This window comes from Thalia democratica, chromosome 1 (assembly GCF_965202585.1).
Source record: "Thalia democratica chromosome 1, ktThaDemo2.hap1.1, whole genome shotgun sequence".
NCBI lineage: Eukaryota > Metazoa > Chordata > Thaliacea > Salpida > Salpidae > Thalia > Thalia democratica.
In genome coordinates, this window is record NC_139165.1 from 102637518 (window position 1) to 102649842 (window position 12325).

Here is a 12325-nt window from a genome sequence, read left to right on the forward strand (position 1 = left end):
AAAGTTAAAAAAAAGTTCTTAAAATTCTGCAAAGTTTTTCTATAAACATATTAAACAACTACCCTACTTGATCAAGGACTTTTGAATGCATTTTAGTATTGATGATCTATAGCAAGAAAACTTCCATAGTGATACTGTGGTAAATACACCAATGTTTATGCAGAATTTTAAAATCAAAAAACGTTTTTTGTTTAAGTAAATAAATAAGTTATTTACAAATAAGCATTAAGTTAGTATTTTATATGACAAGTTTATGTGTATACTTTACCTCTTTATAATTTTTTTTTATAGTTGTTTAAATATTAAAATAAATTAAAAGACATGTATATGCAATGGTTAAGTTTTTTTTTGTATAATGACTGAATTTTGAAAAATAAGTAAGAGTAAGTTTATTTGTTCCAAGTATGATACTGAATGATGAGAGGAAGTATAAGATTAAAAGCTTTATATAGTTTTAAGTGTTTAACTATATATTTTAGAACAAGTTTACATTAAGAAATTTATACGGAAAAGTCAACAATAATTTTAATAAAAAGTCAGGGCAAGCCAGAAATTTTTTACTCAGCTTGATCTGTAGTAACCCTGATCTAGTGTAAGTTTCAAAATTACTTATAAAACACCTAAGACTTTTTTTTTATTGCTCATCTCAGTCAAGAATATCATATGAAAGTTTTAAAACATTATGACTTCAAAATATATTATAATTACCCTCTTTCAGCTCATTTAATAGGCTTTGTCCCCCGACTTTCTTAACTCTCCCTCTTTGGTAAACCCTGAATTATAAAACAGTACAGCACTATTCCTTTGCAATTTATAAAAGTCCTTTTGTTAGAATGTTAAAAAATTCACAAGTAGCCAAACAAAAAGCTTCTATAATTTAGAAAATTTTAGCATCTGGAATAAATGACTGAGTGATAGATTTAATGTTTGTGAAGGCTATGGTTTAATTTATAGTAACCATAAGGACATTGACATATTTTTTCGCCAAGCTGATATTACTGAAAACAACCCTAATAAGTTATTGACGTCATCTGCACAAAATTAGGTTGTTTAGTTTGACGTAAAAAAAATGCCAAATGCTGTGAACCTGACAGGTCCCAACAACAAACCAGTTCAGGGTTCAAAATATGTCCCAGATTATTAGCCAAATTATAATCAGCAGTTCAAAATGCATCAGAAGCCTCAACAAAACACTTATTTTGCATGTGCATGACCCGCCAGTAAAAAATTGATATCTTAAAATGTATAAACCATACTGTGATCAACATGATTCTTATTAAACCATAACATTTTGATATGACTCAGCTAATGACAAATGTTTTTTAATAATATTAAATATATTAAATTAATATAGTCTTAGACCAATAAATTTTTAAGTGATATATGGAGCTTAGTCAGGCATGGCAGTTGAGTGTTGTTTCTGTTTAACTAAACAAGTCATCTTTGTATTGTCAACCAATTATACTCTATTGTTAAAGATTTTTTCTTCGGTAAAAATTCTGATAGAGTTTATATATTTGAAAAAAATTTAAAAAAAAAATTGAGGTTCTAAAAGCTAGTAATTTTTTTTTTTATCTTACTGTTAATCTACTCGATATTTTATAAAATTAGTTTTATGTTTACTTTGAGTTCATATATGCGTTTTATTATATGCTATTTTTTACAAAATCAATCAACCAGAACGAAAATATCTCAGCCAAAACCAAAATAATTGTGAGCTAGAGTTATTGTACAAACCCTAAAGACTAAAGTTTACAACTTGTCTTAGTAAGTATTGCATGTAAGCTTTTTAAAGCATGTTTATTGTTCAAATACAAAATGTATTATTTAAACACCATTTAATTGTTTTTGAGTTCTTTAAAAACTGAATCTTTTTTCACACTAGTAATGTTTTTAAAACTAGTTTTAATTAATATTTTACTTAATCTTAATTTATATTTAATTATATTAGGCTGATAAGTATAACTTATATATCCGAAGTACTAGTGTTTTTTTAGTTCTTTTTATAAAAAATACATTGATGAAACTGTCTTATCTGATTTACTCAAAGTAGTCTCAATTTGTACCTAGTATTTATAAGATAGTAATTACATTAAGGTAGGATTTAATTATGATGATTAGTACTAATAAACCAAGAGTTTCTTAAACTTAACTTTAAACTATGAATAGACCCAAATATGTTCACTTTCAGAATACTGGTAGAAAATTAAAATCCTGGAAAATTTTTTTAAAAAACGAGTAGCAACCTTGTATAAATAGCAGTTTAAAAGGCCACAGAGAACTCTACAGAAAAAGTTATTTAGTAAATGGGTATTACAATTTAAGGAACAATTAGTATAGAAGGAGACCAAACTATTTCAGAAAATTATACAAATATGTGCTTGACCCGCCAGTAAAAACTAGATATCTTAAAATGTATAAACCACACTGTTATTAATATGAATGTTATTAAATTATTGAATCTAGATATGACTTTGCTTAGGACAAGTATTTTTAGGATCAGTTTTTATAGTCTTAGACCATTTAATTTTAAAGATATATATAGGAATTAGTTAGGCATGACACTTAAGTAATGTTTTTATATGACGGAACAAGTTTTCTTTGTTTTTTAATGCAAATAATTTGTACTTAAACCAATTATACTACTTTGTTAGAGTGTTTTTATCAGTTAAAAATTCTAAAAATATTTTTTTTTTATATAAAAAGTAATAATTAATATTGGAGACTCTGAAAACTAGTTATAATTTTTTTAACTTACTAGTAATCTACTAAACATTATATTAAATTAGTTTTATGAATACTTTAAGTTCATAAAATCTTCATATTTTATGTCAAGTGTCACAAGATCAGTCAACCAGAACGAAAATATCTCAGGCAAGGCCAACCTCATAATAAGATAGAGTTAATTTACAAGACCAAGAGACTGAAGTTTAGAACTTGTTTTAAGTAAAAATTCATGCAAATTATTTAATTTTTTTTTTTAAATATAAGAAGTATTATTAAAAGACTATTTAGTTGTTTTAGAGGTTTTTAAAAGATTTATAATTGTCCCATTAGTAATAGTTTTAAAAGTGATGTTCACTTAAACTTAAACTGTTCTTAAGTTTTATTTATTTACATTTGGCTTATCAAAATAGCTTGTATTTCTAATTATAGTTTTTAAAATATTTTTTGTTAGTTCTTTATATAGAAATACAATAGTGAAACTGTCTTTACTGATTTACACAAAGTAGTCTCAATTTGAACCTAGTATTTGCAAGATAGTAATTAAATGAAGGTAGGATTTAAATATGATAAGTAATACCAATAAGTCAAGAGTACCTACATGCAGACCTGATTATGTTTAATTTCAAATTGTTATTTTAGACTGACATATTAATAATGAAGTTATTAAATATACATTTCCTAATAGGGGATATTATTTACCAAATATAAATAACCTTTTTGTTGACAAATGAATTTTAAAAACAATAAACTTAGATCACTATTATCAACTTTGAACCAGATTTTGTAAGAAAACCCTTGATATTAACAATTCAACTAAACCAGTATTTGAGCTTTAAAGTATTAGTAAAAAACTATTGGCTATATTAAAGAAGCTTCAATCTTACTTAACAAGTATTAATTTTTGTTTTATACTTTACTATTAAAGTTTAAATAATTTTAATGATTCAGCCTTACATAAAATAAAATTACTCATTAAAACATTTCTACTATAATTACATAAATTTATGCATATTTGTTATCACATTTTGCTTCTTTTATAATCTCATACTTCAAATTTAGATTACTTATAATATAAAAAAAATTTAAACAACTAGTTCTTTCAACATTAAATAGTTTATAAATTTTAAAAACAGCTTATTATGTCTACATTTGATATTAAGCTTTCAGCTTTTAGCATACTTAGTTATCAAAAAAAAAAATATGATCTGATTTTAGGAAAAGGTATATGTTACCTACTTTTTTAGTAATTATAAGGTTCAATTAGTACAGATAACTTACTTTAGATGTATAGGTAAGTAAATTACGGATAATTGTATATTTAAAGTCACTGTATTACATCCATATTAGTAATGTTTTATAGTTTGATTATAGATGCTTGACATACATTGAACCGAAAAAGCAAAAAAATAGTACAACTTCAGGTCAAATCAAAATTATATTATACAGCAACTTTGAAGTAAATTGTATAAATGTCTCACTAATTCCTCATATACTCTACACAAAAATTTTATTTAATTTGTTTTCTAAAAATTTCAAAACAATTTACTTTACAAAAATTTACTTTTAGGTGAAAAGTATGACTTGGTTAAGTAATTTAAAATCAAAAAGTTAGAACTTATCAAAAAAAAATAGTTTTTATTAAATCTATTAGTAAACTGATTTCAAAATTATTTTAATATAACAACTTAATTGTGTAACCAAACTAAAGTAAATCTTTTTCATTTGTTTCTGTACATTTTTTTTTACTAAACAAAATTTAAATTAAATGATTAACTTAAACTTTTATTAGATATTTTGTTAAACACTGTCTTCAAATAATTCATAAGTAATATTACTTTGAAAATTAAGTATTAAATAACAATATAAAAGTTTTTAGTTATAAGAAAAAACCTTTTAAACTTATTAATGCTCTATATCTTATTCAACTAAAAAAAAATATCTTAGAAATTTACAAATTTAAATGTAAAACATCATGTTAAAACTTATCTATTTTCTTACAGATAGGCATTTTATTAATAAAAATAGGAAAAAATAAATCATGTCGGCAGAAAAGAATCTATGTGGAAGTGATGTGAAGATACGTAAATATCAAAAATCCGAAAAGAATTTAACAAGTTTTAAAGATTGTAAACTTGGAAAGTTTCTAAGCTGTTGCAAAAAAAAATCTGAGTTGGTTTTTCAGAATAAAAATTTTGAAGTCTTCAAAGATTCTAACAAAATTGGTAAGTTAAAATTAAGTAACTTTTATAAAAAGTTAACTATTAAGTTGTCTTTCATATTTTCTATAATACTTTTATAGAAAAATGAATGTTGATTTTTTTTTCTATGTTTACAATTTCTTCCTGTATCATATTTTCTGCGATTAATTATTTTCTTTATATGTAAAAAACACATAAATAATTTTGCTAAATGCAAGCCTCTAAATGTCTTTAAACAGTCATTTGCCTTTTTTTACTATAGACAATCTTAATAAAACATATTTTACAATTACAATAAATAAATACAGTGCTTATTCACTTATATGGACGCTCATTTAACCGGACAGTTTCTGTCAGAAGAAAATTCAAAAAAAATTTCAATATTAAACACTAAAATTTTTGTATGATACAAATATTTAAGCTTTCATGCTGTAAGAAAATTTTAAGTTATTTTATTAATTCTGAAAAACGTGAGAAAAATTTAAAACAAATGTCTATTTTTTTCTTATTTTAATAAACTTCTAACAAAAACTAGTTTGTTAGGAGTTATATTTTTCCGTTAAATTGACTTTAAACTTAGTCAAAGTTTTTCGTTTTTCTTTATGTCTGTTTTTTTTCTTTGATTAAAAAGTTTTCACAGTTATTATTTATTTGTTTTTACCATGACACTTTTATTACACATTGCACCATATGCAGCAGTGATATTATTATATGAAAAAAAAAAGTTTTGTAGTTATCCGGACATGTTTACAGAAAAATATTGCCCAACGTGTCTGGATAAGTGAATAAGCACTGTACAACGAAAACAAAAACAAAACTACTCATATAAATATTCTTTATATTTTATAATTCAGATGAAATAAATCGAGAACACTGGAAACTCATAGCAGCAATTAAGTCAAACAAACATTCCCTGAAAGAAAACTTGTCATGTGAACTTAAAGAAAAGATTGAGAAAAAACAACAAATTGAAAATGTAGTATTATTTTACCAGCTGACAAAAACTTTCAACATGTCATATTCCCACACTGCAGCTTTTAGATACATAGAACGTTGTTTTGCTATGGTAGTTGATACTAAAAGCTTCAATGAGTTGGGTTTTGGTTCAATTTATAAAATACTTGGGAGTTCTTATTTAGAAATTGATTCTGAAGTTGAAGTTTGTAATGTAGTAATTAAATGGTTGAACTACAACAAAGAAGAACGTAGCAAGTTTGCAAGACAATTGTTGTTGAAAGTTCGGCTTAATTTGCTATCAGAAGCAGCTGTAAGACACCTCAAAGATAAGTTTTCGTCTATTTCTATGAATGATGATTGTGTTGAAGTATTTAATGAAGTTTTGAATACTAGATTGTATAAAGATAAGTCTCTTTTTCATAAAAATAATAGACACTGTAACCAATCTATGTTTAATATCCTTATTTGTGGTGGCAAAGGTTGGTCAAGTAACAAGGCTGTTAAAGAAGTGAAAGAAATTGATGTAAATAATTTAACAAAAGTCAAAAGTTTTACTCCATTAACAACAGGAAGATATACCTTTGAAGCGGTTTATGTAAAGGGAGAAATTTACTTGTTCGGTGGCTATAACATTGACAACATATTTGTAAAAAAAATTGAAAAATATTCACTTGTTACCAATACGTGGAGTTATGTATGTGATTTGTATGATGATCATAGTTCATTTAGTGTTTGTAAATTTATGAGTAAGGTATATATAATAGGCGGCATTGTTAATAAGAAAACAACTAGTATTTGCTACACATTCAACACAGAAAACTTTTTTTTTAAAGAAGTTGCAAGAATGAACGAATCAAAATTCAACACAGCTTCTGTAGTTTTTGATGAAAATATTGTAGTATGCGGAGGTAGAAATCAAAATATTAATCCTTTAAGCTCAGTAGAATTATATGATATATTTGCTGATATTTGGACACCAATGCCTAGAATGACACATGAAAGAGGTCATCCTAGTTTAGTTGTAAATAAAAGTAAATTATATGTATTTGGTGGTGGTCCTCCAAACAAGAATTGTGAAGTCTATGATAAAGTTAGCAATAGATTTGTTCAAGTTAAAACACCGGAACTTTATCCTTCTGCTGTGATGCTGGTTAAAAATAAAATATTTGTTTTTCAATATGTAACTAATGAAGTATATTGTTATGATACGGATAAAGATAAATGGTCCAAAAAACCATTTGGAGCTACTTATGACCTTTATTCTTATTCATTAGTAAGATTATCCCTGGACTGAGAGAAACAAGTTGCAAAATAACAATTACTTAAAGAGTTGTCTAATAATATTAAGTTAAACTTCGATTATGCGAGTTACAACTTTTAAGTTTAGCATATATGTATCTAACATGTAAAAGCTTTAAGCCACTTAAGACTTTTAAAGTTTTTTTGTTTTATTGTATATTATGATTTGTTGTACAAGTGTTACCTAATTTGTCCTTAGTTTTAAGAAATCGAATTCTTTAGAAGGTAAAACAAATAACATTGTCCAATCACAGTTGTTTTATAACTTACACATAAAAAGAACAAGTTTTCTATTTAAATGTAAGCGATAATTTTAAAAGTCTCTTCTTTAAAAGTATATTACTTTCGTAGTTTTAATTTCGTTTAAACTGTATACAGTTAAATACAATTGAAAGTTTCTTAAGCTTAAAGACCAAATTCTATTTCTTCTAGTTTAGTTGATCATAAATAAATTTTATTTTATTATTCTTAGCTTATTATTGTATAAATTTATCAAATTTTAGTTCATATATATAGAATATTATAAAACTGAAGCTATTAAAGTTTATAAGGTATATCTTAAATGTTTTTTTTTGCATTAACTGTTTGGCAGGTAAATCTTAGTCAAATATTAGCTAATTTATTAGTTGTATCAAACAACTACTGTTATTGTTAAAGTTTTAGATTAATATTAACCGTTTTTTTAGAAAATTTAAAAAATTAGGGTCCGTCGCCCGCTTTCTAATATCAGTTAATAATTAAGTTTACAGTTTGTTGTATATACAACTTTATATTCTTTTAGTACATATCTATAAATTATTGACTAACTAATTATTTTTGATCAAATTTTTATAGGTTGTCGATGAAGTAATATGTAATATGCAACAAATGTTGTAACAAAGAAAAATTTCTGTACTAAACATTAAGTTGAAACATCAAAATTTAAGGAACTCCATAAACTTAATTTGAACTAAACTAAAGTGATATAACTGTTATTTTTATTTCGTAAAGCTTTAAGATTAAATATTTATTACTGTTTTATTTTTACAACATTAAAAAGGCAATGTAAAATAATTCAATACTAAAGGTTTTTATATCTATAAAACACAATAGAGATTTTCTTAAACTTAATCATAAAACATTAAACATATAACATATAGGTTCACTAAATCTACAATTTAAAAATATCGAAAATTTCTTAAGTACAGAAATTTAAAAAAAATCAAACTGGTTTGTAACATAAAATTGAAAATCGTTGTGTTCAATTTAATTAACATACTTATATTAATAAAACTTAGGGTTCTAAATGCTAAAAGCGTGCAATAAAGGAATTTAACATTAAGTTTAGTATAAAATTATATTTAAAAAAACAAGTTTGGACAGCCTTATTTTGTGGGCAGGCCAGTCGTTTAAAAGATCGGTTTTATATTCGAAGCGTTTTAATTTTATTAAGTTCACAGTAACACAGAAAAATTTCAATATTTTCGACAAAAATATACGTGAACTTTTTTCAATTCATAAAAAGCAGAAGATTTTCTGATGTGAGATTCAAACTTCTCACCCCAGAGTATCTAGTGTAGGCTTCTAGGGCTGTTGATTGCAGGCTAGGCATACACACTATTTTAAAGAATTTGGAAAATAATTTATTAATATTTATTAACTTTCAATATACTATAACTGCATTTTGTCAGTTCACCTAACACCTAGTTATTCTTGACGGTTTATCAACAATTTGCAGGGCAGCTTCTAATTACAAATTTAAGTGATTATTTTTTAAATTAACTCCTACTCTTTTTAACTTCTAGGCTTGAATCCGGTCGAAACCGTATGCGAACATATTTTTGAAGTTAAGATCTAGCGGTTCTTATCCGTTTTATAAAGACCAGTACCTGGATCAGATCCAGATCTTACTGATTTTTTTTTACACGGACATATAGACAAGAAAAGTTCACTGTAATTTATTTATTTTTGAAATTAGTTCTAAAAATTTAAGAAAAAATAATAAAGTTAGACAACTACTTTAATAAAATAGTATATATTTTTTCTACTTATAACAACAAGATCCAACCAAAACCGTATCCAAAGCTACTTTTAAAATTAAGATTTATCTGATCAGGTTTTTATATAAACCATTATTCCACTGGATCAGGACCATGTCCAGCTAAATTATATACACGATTATATAAGAAAGGATAGGAAAAACTCAAGTTTTTTGACATATGATCCTAGTTACACGTATTAAGCACAAGGATTTTAATTTCTCGTTGCAAAATATTTTCACAGATGTTTTTAAGTGTTTGTTTATAAGCTCTATTCAAATTTATTTTTTTGAATTTTTTCAACCTAACAATTACTACAAAAACGTTTTAGACCAAATTTTATTTATAATAATCGTATACAAAACTTAAATTCACATTTTTGTTACGGTACACTTATACTTATTGTCTATATACTTTTAATGATGAGCAAAAACCAAGATGTAACCAAGTTTCTTTCAACAGATCTAGATCTTAGAAACAGTTACGACTTAAATTTATAAAAACTAATAAACCATATTGATCAATAACTTTAGATAATAGTTAGTCTTCTTATAGCTGTCGACTACACTAAAAATATCGTCCTTAAAAATAGCTTGTTGTTGATGTGTCATGCATTAAATTATATGCGGTTTTTTGAAAAATGGTTATTACAAACAAGATATTGAAGCTTCTTTTATAAGAAACTTGTTTTTTTTTCGAAAATTAATATAGTTCTAGAAGTTTTTTAAAATATTTTATCCACATAAATGTCACTTTAAGATTTAATGCATTCACTGAAACGTAAACTGAGAAATGTTATCGTAAGTATATATTTGCTAATTAAATGTAAACTTCGCAAAATAACGCTACATAAACTTACTAAAAGCTTTCGAATTAACATAATATTTTAAACAAAATTTTATAAAACTAACATTTGCATGGTTAGGTGTAACGTCAGATCGTTTTAAAAGTGGTTACAATAAATAATAATATGCAAAACTATATACTTTAACCTGCTACCTTACTTAGTTTTTGTTAAAGATTATTTACACAATTTACACTTAAAAAAGAAAGTATGAGTTATTTTACTTCTTTACGGTTTTTTTGTTTATAGAATTCCTTTTAGTATTCTAAATGTTATTATTACATAGCTACATCTTACGTTTGTATGAATCATTTAAAATAGAAATAAAACTACCCGGATTCTTAGATACTCATGAAAAAAATTATGTAGTTAGTAAGCATTCATTAATTTATGGTTACATCCACCAAGACAATGCTTAACTTCAACAAATTTTTTCAAGTTATTTAAATGAAATAACTTAAAAACAATACTATACAAAGAAATAAAACGTTTAACCTAATTACATTTAAATAACACAATACTTCATGCCACATACGTCTTTACCTAAAAAACTACTTCAAGTGAAACTTTTTTCAAATTTCCAGTTTTATCAGCCAAGATGTTAACAATGCTACACTACTTTCTTATTAACTTTGTATATTTGGTAGATAAGAAAATTTTAAACACGAATAAAGCCAAGATACTTAAATATACTTTTCTTTTTTTTTTTCTGAAAACCACAACAAAAAAACATTTTCTATTCTCTATAATGTGAGAAACACATGAAATAAACTCATAATTGTTCGAAAATGTAGTCTTATTATTAACAGAATTTTATTTAATAACAAACATAAGACTTCACAACAAGTTATTTATAAAATTTTGAAATATACATGCAATACTTAGAATAACTAATCACACCGAGGTATATAAAATAACAGTAAAGTTTATGACATTGTAACTTAAATTAAACTGTTTATTTTAAAAACTGTAAATTTAGTTATGGTTTTGTATGATTAATGTTACTAATAATTTGAATTAAATGAATATAAAAAATAATTTTAAAATGGTTTAAAAAAAGTTTGCGGTTAGAACCAAATTATAGTTTTATTGTTTTTATTATGATATTTTATACATTAAAAATATAAACTTAAATGTAACTTTTAAAAAAAATCAGTAGATTATTTTCAGGTGAGATGATAAATCTTTTTGATATTCTACAAAGAAGATATACAAGTGAGAAAATACAAATATTTATTATAACCAGTTAATTAAGTAAATTTAAAATTTCAGTAGTAAATTCATAATTTGACTTGTGGTATTTAAATTTCCAAACCAGAATTAATTTGATATTGTTTATTGCAACAAAAAATTACTTTTATCAACATCAAGAAAAAATCGTATCACTCACATATATACTCTATGTTTTAGTTTGTGATCTCATAATCGACTATAATAAAGTTTATGATTAAATGTATATATAGTTAAGATAAATCGAGATGAGAAATTTTGTTCGGCTAACTCTACTGATTAGATTTGTCGTATAATGATTTTAGTCAACAAATTAAAAAAATAGCTTTATAAAGTTTTACACTAACAGTTGCAATACTTTTTGTTTTATTCTTAGTTTCTTATTAAGAAATTGCTGCAAGAATATAAGTGACATAAGTATCAATAAAAAATTTTTCAAATATCTATACGACAATAGTTTATATAATTCTTAAAAACTTTTATTTATATGATTATTTAAATAGTGTTGCTAGTTGAGCTGAAGCTTTATTGCATTTTGTGAGTTTATTTACGAAAATGACTTATGATTTTAGCACGTTTTGTTTACAATCGTATGGGATAGTGGTGATTCTAGTTTACTTTGATTTAGACAGAAGTCTTGCATTTTCGTGACTTACTGTTTCACTTTTTTAGCCACACTTATTGTAGTTTATAATATGACTCAATCTTTATTTGAAATTTATTAAACTTGATTATCTTTTATATGGAACTTTATAATAAACATTATTTATATAACACAACCCCAAACAAATTTAGTCAAATTTTAATTAAAAATTAGTGATCTACCGTGTTCAGCTGGTTCATTTTTTATTTGATCCGGATCTGGCAGGAACCTAGTGTAAAATAAATATCCAGATTTAAAAATTCAAAATCACTAAAACTAATATATTAACAAAAAACACGTCTGTTTTTGACAAACAGGTCCAAAAAAAACAAAAATTAACCAGTTTGTTTGAAAAGCTTAAAATAAATTTCGCTAACATTGTCTATTTCACTTTTAATTTAAACATATT

General features: G+C 24.6%; 1 protein-coding gene across 1 annotated transcript; it reads left to right on the plus strand.

Annotated features, from left to right (window-relative positions):
• The first annotated feature begins 1069 nt into the window (after window positions 1-1069).
• LOC145841966 (kelch-like protein 28) lies at window positions 1070-7176 on the plus strand. Its single transcript, XM_082949288.1, has 2 exons — window positions 1070-1118; window positions 5780-7176. The coding sequence occupies exons 1-2, from the start codon at window positions 1070-1072 to the stop codon at window positions 7174-7176; spliced, it is 1446 nt and encodes a 481-aa protein (XP_082805414.1).
• The last annotated feature ends 5149 nt before the right edge of the window (window positions 7177-12325 follow it).